Below are 15,487 nucleotides of genomic sequence, written 5' to 3' on the forward strand. Positions count from 1 at the left end.
CACATGATCAAGGCAAAATATTCCATCTTTACCATGTCAAGTTTGCTATTTTTTCAGTGTTTGAGTAACACCAGAAACCGGTTCCTTCAAGGAAGCCCGGCTATTTTTGATACCTGCAGAACAGACATACTGGGGTTTTTCCCGTCTAAGGTGAGAGTAAACTCGCTTTCTGATTGGATAATGAGCCGGGCTGGCACGTGGCTGTGGCAGAACTTGCGCCAGGTGTGTGAACCTGCTCGATGACTCGATGGACTTTGTTTTCGGGTGATGATGAAATACTGTAAACATGCTCCCAAGCCCCGCTTTTACTTGCCAACAGATGCTTTCTCAAACGGGACAGCCAGGTCCAGGTTCACCTGGAGATTTGTTTTCAGCCTATCATTACCTCCACTGTGCCACTCTTGCCAGCCGTCTGAGTGGGAAGGATTGTCTGACAGACACGGTCTCGGAATGAAGTGAGGATGGAGGCAGCGCGCCGCCGTCTCTCCCTTTCGTTTTCCACCCGCACACGCTGCTTTCTCGGGGCGCACTTGCGCAATAGCAGGCAGCGCCGCGGAAAGTCTCGTTTTCTCACCTCGTGAACACGCAGTGAAGGAGGGGGGCGTGTGTGAGGAGGCGAGAGGGAAATCCATGACTTCCGCGTTTTTCCTCCCTGTCTGAAACTAAGTTCATAGTAGGGTATAAAAGGCCACCATGGTCCTCAGAGTCGCGACATTCGGCTGAAGCCGCGGACCGGGCTGTGGGACAATAAGAGGACTATATCTCGCGGAGGTCAAACACCTGGAGCTGTACAACACTGACAACTTGCGTTTGCACTTTGACAGCTGGACGGCGGCGACGCACCATTCGGACATCATAGTACAGAAATGGACGTTGAGTCTCTCCAGAAGAGCGGTCGGCGGCGGAGCGGCTGCCTGGACGCCTTTCTCATCGCGTCCATCACGTTCCTGTTCGTGGCGGTGGCAGCTGTGACTGTCGTCGGGACGATGGTTGTGATGGCGCTCAAGTCCAGACTGGACTCCCCGACTCACTACCAACAGGTTGAGACGTCACATCTGACAGGAGACTTACCAAGTTCAGGATACAAGGTAAACAGAATGACTGTATTCACTGTTCATGAAAAAAAAGAGTCTCTGGTTCTCCTCCGACCTATGTTCTGTGCACATTTTAATCCACTTCATCTTTTTTTTCTGTTTTGTGAACAGATGCAGAACTTTGTCTACCTACAAGCCGCCTCAGGTATGTCTATTTTTATTTGTTACCACAGGCAAACAACACACATGTTTGAGGACAGAGTCACAAAATATGTTCTAATTTCTTGATTTTATTCATTAAGAAATACATAAGAGTAGTTAGATTATGTTCTCTTCTATTTATGTAGAGTCTTTTTCCCTCTTCGTGGACAAAACTTTATAAGATGTGGCCTAAAGATCCTTTGTCTGTTATCGCCTCAATGACTTTAACAATAGAGTATGTGTAGTTTGTAGCTCTGCCAAATCAATCAGACTGAAGTAAGACAACATCAGAAAGGAATGTGTCGGACAACCTTTCCCTGTGTAAACATCATCTAAATTACACATGTTCTGTCTCCTCCTGCAGGCAAGGTAACCAACTTCACCATGCCCTGGGCTCCAGTTGCCTATGGTACTGGCGACTCTGTGGGAAGCAAGTTTGAGTTTGACAGAGATCAGCACTCTCTGAAGCCCCGACAGACGGGGAATTACTTCATATACACTGAACTCAAACTCACCTGCACCTACCAGTGCAAGGCGGGCCTCCTCAGAGTAATGGTGGGCGATAAGCTCACCTGTGAAGTGGAGCTTCCTGAGAAGGCTGATACAATACCTGTGAGCAAGAAGTGCTGGACGGTGAGCCTGGTAGAGGGCGAGGGACTGGTTACTAAGATGATTGCACCAAAGGAACTGCAGAACTGGAGATTGGAGATGAACAGCTCAGGGTTGGGGATGTTTCTTGTGGACTAATGTGGACACAAAGCAACACTGGTTTATGATTTCTTCGAGGCCAAGTCAAAGCTATTATGGAGGTTCTTGCAAGCTGGAGATGGAAGACGAGGAAGCTCAGCGGGATTTTAAAGTGGCGTCTGAGGAGAAGTTGCATTTGTTGACAATGCAAACCGCATACGGAAAAGACAAGACACTCATCTCCTTCTGTGTAAATACGTATATACTGTGTGTTACTATGTATGATATATTTATTTACTGAAACTGAACTATTTATATTCTATTTATAATAATATGTATTTTGATGTAGCTATCACTACATTAGTGTTGATGTGCAATATATGGCAAGTTCCATCAGCCCACATTGTGTTGAATACGATTTTACCAGAGCTCTGTTTTCATTTTATAAATGGCTCAGGGCCTAAAGTCCAGGCTTACAAAAATGTGTGATCTTGATTCTACTCCAAAACTGCAACAAGCTCAACAGGAACCTCTTCTAGTCCTCTTGACCAAACAACAACTGTATTTAAGTAGGTTTAGTCATTTAATCTTGTCTGGCAAATTATGAATAAGAACAGTGATGAGTAACACTTACAGAAACAAGGTCCCCTAGAAATCCTTCTGTAATCAAAAACATGACCAGAATGACTGAAATGTCTTTAATATGTGGACTCATATGTAAGTCCTATGGACGAACTACACATTGTTGAATGTATTTCATTGTAATCCATATTAAACATGGATTCTGTGAGCACTGAGATGACGAGTGTGAGAGTGATTGTGACAAAGTTTCATGTGGAATGTGAAGAGCTGGTGGGTAAAGGAAAGTTCACTGCTGTTGCGCAGCCAATACCGGGAACTGTGTATACATCACTTCCTGTTTATTTACCATAAAATCTGGTTTAGAAAAAAAAAAAAAAACTGTGGGCCAGCAAACAAACACAATTACACCTCATGTGATGTATAAACCAAAGGTGCTGATGTTGGGTGAAAACAGGCCTTTATCACCTCTAATGATATACGAGTTAACGCTTTCATTTTGTCAGCACACAAGCGAAGCAGAGGGCAAATATTGGAGCCTGAAAGGAAATGCTAAGTGCGATTTTAAAACATTTCTTTGTCCTTCTTTTGTTTTTTTATCGCCACTTTTTCATAATCAGTGATTCCCTACATGAACAACACATACAGCAACAGATGTGTTTAGATCCTTTACTTAAATTGGCAAGAATAAATATCACAATAACAATTTATCAAATGACAATGTGAAAGTAACCTACAGAGAACTGTCAGTCAAATCTGCAGCCTGCTTTGGTTTTACTGAGCCCATTGCAGCTCGTTTTTTAGCCGACCGACCGACCCACGGCTTTATTGGTTGGTGCGCTCTGTGCCCTCAGAGTGTCGTTTTCAGCCACAGCAGGCAGCTGTTGTCATAGAAAAAGCTGCAAAAAACCCACTACCTGCTCAGCACCCAGCAGCAGTCAGACTCACTTAGTGACTATAGTCAGCACTAAATTGTGCAATTCCCATCACCTAGTTACAAGTTGAGTAATACTAGTAATGTTTGAAAGATATGGAATGTTTTTTAGATTTGTTGAAAGCTCACACTAAACTGCATTGCTGACTAAATGTTTTCATGAAGAACCAGTTTCATGAAGTAGTGTATAAAAAGAAGCATTAAAAGTTGGGAAAGAATTCTAATACATTTAGCAAATGTAGCCATCAAAGGTTTTTCTAGGAACCCTGCAAACGAGCTGTTCCGTCTAGATACCACAAATCAGAGCTAAAAGAGAGTGAATATCAAAATTATAAGTGTTAGTGATGACATTCAGCCACTAACAGGATGTGAATGCAATGATTCTTTCACAATGTAAACACTAAAGAGCTTACTTAGGTCAGGACAGTATGCTGGGCGCTGTAGAAATCAACCATTTTTACTTTTATTTTTTTTCCCACAAACTGGCACCTACTAATGGCCTTCTACTATTGGCTCACAAACCTTGTCAGAAGTTGGGACCAAGCAGAAATTCTTTCACAAAGATAAACAAAAGCAAAAATGTAAAAATTATGAATTCATAATCATAACGTTATGAGGGAGCAGTGATTTTATTCTACACCTTTCTACAATACAAGCTCTGTACATGTGTTAGCTAAAAACTACATAAAAATTGTATCAATATGACCTTTAAATTCAGCTGGTAGACACGACTCCAAGCAACATTGTGTAGAAAAAGTGGATTATTATTTTTTTTTGCGATTTGGCGAATGCAGCACCACTGTCAAATACAAATCCCAGTTTGTCAGATGTAATGTAGGTGCTGACTACAAACAAAACTCATTATGTCATAACTATGTTATGTATTGAGAACTTGTATGTTGAAGTAAACATGTATGTAACGCTGTGATCCGACCCTCTCACTGTAGTTACATAGTGCAGAAACAAGTGATAGAGACACCATTCACCCTGTTACAAGACTGTACCATCAAGATCATTTTGAAGCTGTTATTTTAAGTTAAAAAATGTTGGATAATTTTGCTTTAATTTGCTAACCAGATAATTGTAAATTCCTTCTTCTTCCATGTCTCTGCCAACACATTGCCACCTGTAGATCAGTGCTGCGTGTGCGTGCACGAGTCAAATGAGACTGGTAGGTATCCTACTAGATCTCAAAAGTAGCAGTATTTATAATGCAGAATGGCGTCTTTCAGACTGCATTTGTTGTGTAAATGATGTTGTTTATGTATGCTGATGCATTAATGTGTAAGCAGCCTTTTAATGTTGCAACTTGGTCGAGTTTATGCTGTCAGGTAGTTTAATTAAGAATGATGCATCGTATTTTAAAGGCTGAATATGTGTAATGTTGTAAAATCTTCATCTTTAGCGTAGATGTCAAATGAATGTAATGGAGTAAAAACACAACGTGCTTGAGCAAATATATGCAATACTTTCTAACGGTGCAATTACATGGGGTGTTTTTTTATTTTTTTTATTGTGCAAAGCAGTCAAGCTCAAGCTGCAAGAGTATTGTAATGTGTTTGTATCACTCAGATGCACAGATGTTTATCTGTGTCTTCAGGAAATGACCCAAATATTTCAGCTTCATCTGAGGTCAGTCTTTCCACTCCCCTGCTCCATCTCAGTGGTGATTTGGTTACCCATCTGTCTACCTGTCTACAGGGTTTCCTGTTTTCACACTGTTCACATGCTGCTGTTACCCGTTGCCTCTTGTTTCGCCTCTTTTTCCACCATAATTCCCTGGCAGAATTCCCACGTTGGTTGCCGAACTGGCCTTAAGCGCTTCTTCTTAACACTCCTTTTTTTTTGTTCCATTTGACACAATGCACTGCACTGTTTGCAGAACTTTCCCCTGTTCACAGTGAGAAGAGCTGAGTCAGCCACAGCTACCTCAGTAGTCTTTCCCTCCATCCTCTCCTCGGTGCGTCCTCACTCAACCACATCCTGCTCTCCACACACATAAACACACACACAGCTTTGCAGGTGTTTGTGTTTGTTGTGAGCTGATAAATCTGCAGTTTATGTGATGCAACTTATTGAGCAGTGCATGTTGCAGTTCTGTGGTTTGTCTCAGTGTGTTGATGGTATTCAAGCTGGTTCCAAAGAGTTTTATCTTTGAATGCGTGGTGTATAATGTGATCAAGGTTACAATCAGCTATTTATCAGGAACTGATGCCACCTCATATTTTTGTTTGATAAGAAACCGCATTTTATTCACACAACAAAATATATAACAATAATCAAGTAGGATGTATAACCTGAATATCAGGTACTTTTTATGATATCACAACCATTTGTTGCTTCTTCATAAGTGATTCAAATACATTAATCGAGTACAGTATAATTTAGATGATAAACATCACATATATTAGATATATATAAATTCACCAAAATGTATGGTGTCAATAAACACACAGAGACATAGAATCTGATCACAATGTGCAGCAGAGGTGTTTGCCTCTAAGGAGGTATCATGAAGGCACCCATCAGGTTTTCAGTACTTCCTTGGCGTATCTCCTGATTCTCCAATGTGACAAAAATTTTATCTCCGCTCTGCAGCTGGAAGATCCCAGAGAGGAAACTGTTCCACAGATCCTCTCCTACCTCTGGAGGCTTTTCGCTTGGAGGTTTCGGACAGCGAAAACTAGAGGAAACGTACAAGATGTCACAAAGCGAACTGGCCAAAACGTAATGAAGACAACGCTGATTTGCCTTCAAACACACAGAAGCAAAGCTACAAACAGGTTGCGCTCAGAAAGGCACTGCGGCAGAGGAAGGAAGTAAGGTGTGGCACACTGACTAACCTTTTTGATTTCATAAGTTCTATAGGCTTATCATAGGCCTGGGTGACTTTCATCACCTTGTGCAGGATAAGCGAACACTCCTCTGCAGCATTTGTTGTCACTTTTGAGTAGAGGTAGTAGTAACCCTCCCTATTGACCACCAAATGACCATTGTCGTACCCCATGTTGGAGAGGTAGGTTTCGCCTCCGCTATGTCTCCACTGCACCACGCTACCATTTTTTGAAGGAATATTGGTGCCTGAGAAAAAGATGGGAAGGAAGAGGGAAAGTGAATAAAGAAAACATAAAACATGGGTTCTGATAAAACATTGATATAGAATATCTGCGTTTGAGTACTGAGGCGGCTCTAACCCAGTAGTTGAGCGAAGGGCCACTTTTCTAGATGTGGTTGCACTTTGGATATCTCATTGGACCCTGTTCAGAAAAGCAGGATCAGATCATTCAGTCAGTCAGCCAAACAACCAATCAATCACTCTAGTGAGAATACACATATTCTTTCTGCGCATGCGCTTCCCGGGTGGCTGCACCATCATAGATGACGTTGCTCCCAGGAGGGCCAGAAACATTGTGGGAGCAAAACAAAACTCGAATTTGCAGGAGGTCTTAAAAGAGCCAGAAATTGTTAAACACCTCGATGGTCGATAGCTTGAAACCACAAGTTGCGTTTGAAAAGATAAACAAAGCCAGAGTCCACTGAACCGCTGACCAAATCAAGAACATGACTTGCTGCGGTGTTGATGTTGGGTTTGAGGGGATGTTTTTTAGCGTCCATGTACAGGTAAGTTGGAATCTTTAATCAGACTGATTTCAGCCAGATTGAGTAAATATTGTTCATGTTAACGCTGCTAGTGTGTGAACATTTAAACTCACACATGAGGTTTTCCTTGTGTGTTGAGCTCTGAAGTTCTCATTTAAAAAGTTTCTCTTGAAGCTGTCATTTTATTTATAACATTGTATCTTGTAGTCAAATCATCTTAGCTGTTGACAGTGGCTAAATATTGCATATATGTGGTTGATATTCACGGACAAACTGGTAAAAGATAGTAATTCAATACCTTGAGGTTGTGCTTCACTCGAGCTGGTCCCGCCCTGAACAGAAAAAAAGAGCTGACCCTCAAAACTTCAACACACAACCAGCAGTAACCTGTAAAATACATGGGTAGTGTACAACCACAATTACCTTCTGCCTGGATGTTTGGGGTCTGGACACGTTCTGGCAAAGCGGATGAAACTCACAGAGGGCCTGCAGGGAGGGGAAGAAAAAAGAGAGTGAAAAATAAATATTGAGCTCATTGGTGAAAAATCTGCGGGTGTTTTTAAGCAAGATGTAAAAAGTTCAAGAACGTGTAAGAACAGGAAGTGATCTGCTTCTGGGAAACCAATAGAAATGTCCAGGTCTGTAATTCTACTCGTTCTTGAGTATGCATTGAACCTGTGGGCCCAATCATGTAATCGTGTAATCTACTTAGTAACAGTGGCAGACTCAGGATGTTTGATTGGCAGCACTTACCTACCTACCTACAACAGCTAGCAGCAATTAGCGGTTACTCTTGTCATATTCTGTTGCCAATTTTTTTTTTTATGAATTAGAGGCAACCAGTTCTTACATGTTGCACATTGCAAGTATTAGTTTTATACAGGATGTCTTACTTGTCTTATATTGACTTATATTTCAGTAATGTAATTGTACTCGTACTTGAGTACATATTTTCATTACTCTTTCTACCACTGGGTATAATAACAAACAAAAATCGAGGTCCTTCATTTCAACAACAGAAAACAAAAAAAAAAAAGCCTTTCAATTTTAATTTAAATTAATCAAGATATTTTATTGGTTTCACTTGACCACTGTTATTTGTTTCTGTGGCATTTAATTGGCTATAATAAAGGTATTTCAATGTCATAGATTTCATTCGTGAAAATATAAACAACATTCTAATAAGAGAGTTGGCATACATACATACTCTCTTTCTCTCTCTGTAGCTGGTGAAGGTCTATTATTTTCTTTGTTACTCCCAATAGAACATGGCATTGCACTTTCTCTCAGGTTTGATTTTTTAAATGTCATATTACATAACATGCAGAGTGTAAAGCACAGAGGGGCTGGCGTGTGTTTACAACATTATGAAACTGTCTTAGAGAAGTGAAGTTGTACTGGGGGTTTGCGCTTGAAGGAAGCAAAAGGAAAGGGAAGTAGAACTAAAGAAAGAGTCCATTTGACACAGACCTGTCATTTAAAGAGCAATTGATGACCCACATACAAACGTTTTTTAACTCTCCGCTTGTGTGGAGTCTGGTTATGACGTAGAGAAAACAGGGAAATTCTAGAGAAAAGGAATTTCCACGTGCTCTGAGTCCCGAGACCTAACCCTACACACAAACACTCACACATACTCACATGAAATGACATGCCGACATCAGTCTCACCTCTGTTTTTTTATACAGATTGTAGATTAAACATCCTTCGACAGCAAGTCCCAACACGGTGAATCCTATCAGCAGCAGAAGAAACTTTTGGCCCACTCTCGCCCACCACGGTTTCTTTCTGCCGAGCACAGAGTCGTAGTTGGCCTGGCTGTCAACCACAAACACCTGGGGGGACATACCCACACCACTCTCAGCCATCACACCAGATCTGGTCCTCCTGGGGTCTGAAGGCTAAAGGACAAAGGGCCTGATGTGTCGAGGGAGGGAAAGAGAGGGGTTAGGTGAATCAGAGAGACTTGGTGCCATGGCAATTGGTAAAATCATCACAAAATCCAATCAGCAGGATTCATGGACATGGACGCAGATTTTAAATGGTTTTCTTGACTCTCAGAAAGTGTACGTTTTGAGTGAATGAAACACAACATTTTTATCCAAGCTGGAGCTGCAGGGAGGTAGTTGGGGTGCATAGTCCAGGACTGTCACACCAGAATCTAATCACATCAAGCCTGTGGTTAGGCTGAGGCAACAAAAACAGTTTGGTGCACTATTTAGTTTTAATCAGATGAGAGAGTTCTTCATCGACTGATTTTTTTTTTTTTTTATGCCTTGATAAACAAAAGATCTCTTTGTTTTCATGACTGAATAAACTGAATAAACAAACTGACCTTAATCGACAACACAATTTCAGACTGTTTTACTTTGTTTACATGCCACCTTTCCAGCTTCAAACAGTGTGCTGGAGACATGGTTTTCCTCTGAGATCAGCTTGTTTATTCAGTTATAGACAAAACCGTTTGTATTATTACCTTGTGAATATTGTAAATATGTAAATTCTGACTTGACTTCATCTCCAACACTACACAGTGCCCCTTAAAAGGGAGGAAAAGACAATGAATTTCAGTATGTGTTAATAAAAATCAATTCATGAAATATTGAAGTATAATAATCCATTTGATTCATGGACACAGGCACACATTTTACATTTGACACTCAGCTTTCAATGCTCCCTGTACATAAACTATCACTATGTCAGGAAGTACTGTGACACTGGGTTGATTGGAGAGATTAGAAAAAGCTAATAACAATCAGGCAGACAGAAGCAGACACGAGACGTACAGTCAGCATAAGTACAGATGTGACCTCAGGAGTATTGTATCATCTGCTTACAATGGGTAGATGCAATGCAACCAGCTTCTGGGAAACAAAGTGATTGCAACATACTCAGACTACTGCAAGCGCACAAGGAGAGAGAGCCTCAACCGGTCCATTGAATCAAAGCCAAATGTCCTATTAACCGTTCAAGGCAGTTCAGAAAGTAATTACCTTGGATTTAAATGTGCAAAAGATGTTTGGTTCCAGAGTTCAGTCAACCATCCAGCAGCACAGGTCAGTATTCACACCTCTGAGGTTTCTCTGGGACATTGAATGCAAAAGAACCTAATGAGAAGAAGAACATTGATAACATTCTCTGAGATACCACTTTCCATTATGACCTCTCCTCCAGATGTCTCACCTTCCGAGAGAAGAAAATCCTCCGCCTCCAACGAGTTACAGATCTCTGCTCTCTCTCACCTCCTGCGTCTGCTCGCCTGCTGTCAACTATCACTAATATTGCTTCTTTTTTTTCTTTTAAGCCAGCCCATGTAAGGAGGAAATGAAGATGACATGGGGAAGAGGCACAGAGAGAGAGAAAGATACAGAGCAAAAGAGAGTGAGTAATGTGCGTTGAGTGTGTGTGGGACACTCCCTACGACTGCTGAATATAGTTACCATCCCTCAGCTGACACTTCCTCTCTATTCAAGTTTTTCAAACTGCGTGTCTCATGTTCTGCTCTAACACTTTTTGTTTTGTCGGTGTCTGGAGCTGTCTTGGGGTGCGGCAGTTTCTGAGAAATGTGCACAATTGCTTTGTCAAGTTTGGCCACATTGATTATGCAGAAGAATGCATTGTGACGTTAATTACAACAGAGAGGTTCTAGGAGGATTAGTTTGGGGGGAAAAGGCAATTAAATTCACATGTGTACTTGATGTATTTGACCGCTGCCCTCGGATGCAGTCATCATCCACAGTCTGATTCAACTGCACTTCATTGCCTACTCAGTATTACCGTTATAGCTGGTTTGTGCTTGTTCATTTGCCAATAACAACATTCATTCTCTGATGAACAAGTTGCCTTGACTGGAACTCATCATCGGAAACAACTTGCAGTAACTGACGATGAAGGTGTACTTTAGGGTCTATGTTCCTGACTCCATGTTTGGGGTCACTGCTTAATTCAAGAATTGCCTCACTTTAAAGAGAGTGTTTAAAAACTCACATTGTCGCCCACTAACCTGCAGTGCTATATATCCCTCGTGACTGTTTTGGTGTAAGCTGAAGAGTTTTGGAGATATTGATGGAGGTCAGCCTGGTCAAGAACCTCTCCTCCATGAGCAAATACACGCTTCCTTCTGTGCGTTGATGTGTGTGTTGTTCTGTAGAAAGAAAAAAAGTTCGACCATCTGGATGATCTTTAGTGACCAGGTTGTGATTTCTAGGAAGTGATTACTGTTGAGTTTCTCCAGTGTCTTTCTTCGGAGCTTTGAGCACCACAAGCCGAGTGCCATCTGGTTCCATTATATTGGAGATATATATATTCTTATTTTTGTTTTGGGGCTTACTGTCCCTTTAAGTACTGTTGCACTCTTCCCTTCTTACATCATAGTTTCTATTATAGGTGATTCAGCAACACATTTATGATTTCTCTTTTTTACGTACAATGTGCTTTAGCCTGTTTGATAATGCTTACACCATCCCACCAATGTATCCACTTTACAAAAGTGTGGACAGCTCAGATTTAGTGACATTATGACTCTCACCCAAATATTCTGAGAAACACTTTCATTTTCCAGTCTTTATCTAAGAAATCTATGTCTTTCCCTGTCTGAGTGCTGCAGAAATGTTTGAGTTAAAAAAAAGAGATGATTGCGCTTTATTGAAAGCAAAACTCGAACTCTGAGCTCAGAGCAATTTGAAACCAGTCTGGGGTTTTTTCTTTGTTGTGGGAGGGGGCAGTTTGTCGTGACAGACTTCGTATGGTGAAACTACACTGCATACACTTTTACTGACTTGCTTCAAACACACACGCACACGCACGCACACACACACACCCACACGCACGCACACTGCTCGTGTCTTGTCTTGGTGTGTCACACACACACACACACGCACACACAGAGTGGTGTTTAGTGAAGATAAAGACTCAGGGAGGACAGACGGAAGTCTAGGGTCTTGGCGGGCCAATGAGGTTGTTGCTTGTTAAATGAAGAGAGAGACGGAGAGATAAACCCGCACATGTATGGAAACCCAGAAGTGACTGTTACTGTGTGAATAATACACATAGTAGATACATATGTAGAATACATACATAGTTCTACATTGTGTACATTCTGAATTCTTTGATGATGACACACATACACACACACACACACACACACACACACACACAAACACACAAACACACACACACACATCTGGCTGCTCTTGTCTTGGTGTTTCTTATTTTTTGAACATTTCCCTTTTTCATTGTTGCCCATTTATAACGTAATCTAAATCTAAATCATGAGTCTGATGTATCTGTATGTCTTCTGCAAATACTTATAAGGCTCTGGATTTCTAACATTAGTACAAACACACAAAAAGAACTTTCAGTTGGGGGAATCAGTCATTTTCTCATGGTCATTATTAGGAGGAGTTGCAGCTTAGGAACAGAACAGGTGTAACTAATAGCATTTTTAATAAATCCATTCTGTTAAAGTAAATTTGCATACACAATACCAGAGCTCTGACTGATACTGGACCTAAACAAAATAAAGCCGAGTTTGGTGATCCATTGTACTTTTCAGACATTTTTGGGTTCCGAGTTGTTAGGTTACACCGTTGACCCTGTTTGTATTATTTACTGGGAAAGTATCTGAAATCACTGCATTTGCCAGCTAGTGTGTTCTTTTAACATCCTTTATTTTTGCAGTAAATTAATTTTAGTATACTGTAATTATTGTACTATTTTACAGTAATATAGATTAAAGCCACACTTAAATGTTGTGTTTATACAGTGAAATACAGTATTTACATTGCACATTGTAATAATAAATAAGAATCCACTGTTATTGTAAATGTACAAACTACGGTAAATTGATAGTAATATTACAGTAATGTGCTGTGTTTTCACATTAACTGAACCATATTGCTTTCAGCATGAAAGCCTGTCAGCCTGTAAGCATGTTAGCATGTGTACCTTGTTGGACCACTTGTAGGCCATTTAGCCAGTTGCTAGCATATTAGCCTGAGAGCCTGTTAGCACGTGTACCTTGTTGCAAAACTACAATCTTTTATTGATAAAAAAAATACTGTTCTTTACAGTTATTACAGACTTTCCTTGTAATGTACAATTCCTTAAGTCTATTACTTGCAGCTGTGTCTATACGGATCTATATTAAACAAAGTGTGATACTATCGGTGTAGTTACAACACAGTACACAACAATTCAAAATGTTATATTAGCTCCTATGACTGTTAAAATCCTTTGGTGTTTGTTTTGATAATTTTTTCATTAGCTGCTGTATTCAACTGTTAAGCTTGAAGGTACGAGAAACATTTGAACCTGATTGTGACATGAAAAGGACTAATGGCCTTTTAAAATTACTAATGTCACGGGCTCCTTCAGTAACAACCTGCAGACCCTAAACTGTCCGTGTAGAAAATACAACTAACTCGAACTGATATGTGACGGGTCCAGGTCACAAAGCTGATATCATTAATGTTTCCCCCCCAAGAAAAGCCGGGGCCCCATGGAGTGCAGGTTGCCTCCTCAACAGTGGCGGTTCTAGACCAGTTTTAATAGGGGGGCCAGGTTGGGGCCGGCTTTTTTGTTAGGGGGCACATACAACCCGGAAAAAAGGATAAATCCCTCATTCAGACAAAGCAGTGTTTACAATTTCAGCAATTGTGATTGGGTAGTAAACTGCTGAGACACTTTATTTCAGCCTTTCTCGTCAGAACAAAATCATTGCAAGAAATCTGTCATTGTATTATTAATGCAGACTCCCTGTCAGGGGGGCCACAGGGGGGTCCAGACTCAGAGTTACGGGGGCACTGGCCCCTGTTGGCCCCCCCCTAGAACCGCTCCTGCTCCTCAAATCCTGTGCTGACAGGTAATAGAAAAATGGTGAATTTGCTGAGAAACACATAGTACTTCCCTAAATCTGCAAGTTTATTAAATTTGATGCCCATTCCTCATCAGCCACAAACTGTCACAATTGCACAGTTGTTTTTTACTCACTAAATTTAGCTTCATCAGGTCTCTGACGGGAACATCTTTTTAAATACATGATTTTAACATCAAACACAATCTTGATTTTATGTTTTTAACTTGAACTTGGTTAGACCAAGATAACAGTGCAGCTGGTCACACTGAATCAAGCCCTCCAAACTTCTTTTTGATAAGTGAGACCAGAATGCCTAGAGAATGAGGAGGTGTTAGCATTCTGTTTCTTCAGTAAACTCATCTTCCTCAGGCCTGGTATATTTCCAACTATTTATAGGCCACCTAAAGACGGTACAGACTTTTTTGATGACTTTTCTGAGCTACTGTCTCTTATCTGCTATGACTGGGATTGTGTGTTAGTTGTTGGTGACTTAAACACCCATGTTAAATAACCTGAGGACAGAGGGCCTTGAGTCCTTGATAACTATGGACTCACTCAGACTGTGACGCAGCCCACACACAACAGGGGCCACATCCTAGACTTGATTATCTCCAAGGGTCTGAACATTTCTAAGGTTCTTGTATCTGGTTTTGCACTCTCTGATCATCACTGTGTTTAATTTGAGAGTGATGTATCTTACGTCGTCTCAAAACACTACATTAGTGAAAACACCAGTGACATTTATTCAGGATTTCTCTTCCACACCTCCGCTCACCAGGTTCTCTGTCAATGACCTTGTACATTATTTCAGTTCTAAAATTACAAATGTTATTGACACCATTGCACCCACTAAAGTGAAGGTGGTTTCTAAGTAAGAAAAAATCTCCTTGGAGAAATGCCACACTGGTCAAAATGGGGAAAAAAAGAAATGTAGAAAGCTGAGCACAGGTGGCGGAAAACAAATCGCCAGGTTCATTTTGACATTTAGAAAGAAAGACTTTACATTTTTGTATTTGAAAGGGACAAAGACAAAGGCTGTACTTCTACGACATCATCCTCCAAAACAACAATAATGCACGTGCCCTGTTTGCTACTGACGACAGGCTAAAAAACCCTCCTGTGCTAGTAGCCTCTGAACATCTACCTATGAACTAGCTAATGAATTTGCATCCTTTTTCACTACCAAAATAAAAAAGTAGACAATGGGTCAGTGCCATGGTACCAGGTACAGGAGGTGTGTTGGTCATGCGTTCACCTAAAATCAACTCAATTACCATGACTCAATTTGATCCAATCAATGACAAAAACCTGCAAGACATAATACAGCTTTTGATACTTCCTCCTGCTGCCTTGATATATTACCAGCAGGGTTCTTCAAAAAAGTTTCAGAGTGCATGACTCCACATTGTCAACATGTGGTTTCTCTAAGCCGTCTTCCCACAAGTCATGACAACTGCAGTCATTAACCACTTCTGAGGAAGAACAACCTAGACACATCGGTAATGAATAATTATAAGCCCACATCAAACCTCCCAATGTGAAGTAAAATCATTGAAAAAGCTGTTTTTCAGTAGCTGAACAATTATCTGATAATAA

General features: G+C 40.8%; 2 protein-coding genes across 4 annotated transcripts; one reads left to right on the plus strand and one right to left on the minus strand.

The window, feature by feature from the left end:
* Window positions 1–529: 529 nt before the first annotated feature.
* LOC115578768 (uncharacterized) lies at window positions 530–2,721 on the plus strand. The gene is made up of 3 exons (XM_030411927.1): window positions 530–1,088; window positions 1,206–1,239; window positions 1,600–2,721. Exons 1-3 carry the CDS (start codon window positions 867–869, stop codon window positions 1,980–1,982), a joined length of 639 nt encoding a protein of 212 aa, XP_030267787.1. The 5' UTR covers window positions 530–866; the 3' UTR covers window positions 1,983–2,721.
* A 2,938-nt stretch (window positions 2,722–5,659) lies between these two features.
* On the minus strand, window positions 5,660–12,048 carry LOC115566388 (tumor necrosis factor ligand superfamily member 14-like). Of its 3 annotated transcripts, XM_030392356.1 has the most exons (9): window positions 11,039–12,048; window positions 10,219–10,591; window positions 10,029–10,142; window positions 8,706–8,952; window positions 7,459–7,521; window positions 7,334–7,367; window positions 6,630–6,692; window positions 6,279–6,516; window positions 5,660–6,118 (listed from the first exon to the last, which is right to left on the minus strand). In XM_030392356.1, exons 4-9 carry the CDS (start codon window positions 8,901–8,903, stop codon window positions 5,935–5,937), a joined length of 780 nt encoding a protein of 259 aa, XP_030248216.1. In that variant the 5' UTR covers window positions 8,904–8,952; window positions 10,029–10,142; window positions 10,219–10,591; window positions 11,039–12,048; the 3' UTR covers window positions 5,660–5,934. The 3 variants fall into 3 exon arrangements, with proteins under 3 accessions (XP_030248216.1, XP_030248292.1, XP_030248130.1); XM_030392432.1 differs by having other exon boundaries at window positions 10,029–10,118; window positions 10,219–12,048; XM_030392270.1 differs by having other exon boundaries at window positions 10,219–12,048.
* Window positions 12,049–15,487: the final 3,439 nt, after the last annotated feature.

This window comes from Sparus aurata, chromosome 1 (assembly GCF_900880675.1).
Source record: "Sparus aurata chromosome 1, fSpaAur1.1, whole genome shotgun sequence".
NCBI classification, from domain to species: Eukaryota; Metazoa; Chordata; class Actinopteri; order Spariformes; family Sparidae; genus Sparus; species Sparus aurata.

Excerpts from the sequence above, each read along its gene's own strand:
- LOC115578768 (XM_030411927.1), top strand. The coding sequence starts at position 867 with ATGGACGTTGAGTCTCTCCAGAAGAGCGGTCGGCGGCGGAGCGGCTGC. Across the intron at positions 1,089-1,205 it reads TACCAAGTTCAGGATACAAG|ATGCAGAACTTTGTCTACCT; the intron begins GTAAACAGAATG and ends TTTTGTGAACAG. Across the intron at positions 1,240-1,599 it reads CTACCTACAAGCCGCCTCAG|GCAAGGTAACCAACTTCACC; the intron begins GTATGTCTATTT and ends CTCCTCCTGCAG.
- LOC115566388 (XM_030392356.1), bottom strand. The coding sequence starts at position 8,903 with ATGGCTGAGAGTGGTGTGGGTATGTCCCCCCAGGTGTTTGTGGTTGAC. Across the intron at positions 6,517-6,629 it reads GCCCTTCGCTCAACTACTGG|GCACCAATATTCCTTCAAAA; the intron begins GTTAGAGCCGCC and ends TCTTTTTCTCAG. Across the intron at positions 6,119-6,278 it reads GAACTTATGAAATCAAAAAG|TTTTCGCTGTCCGAAACCTC; the intron begins GTTAGTCAGTGT and ends CGTTTCCTCTAG.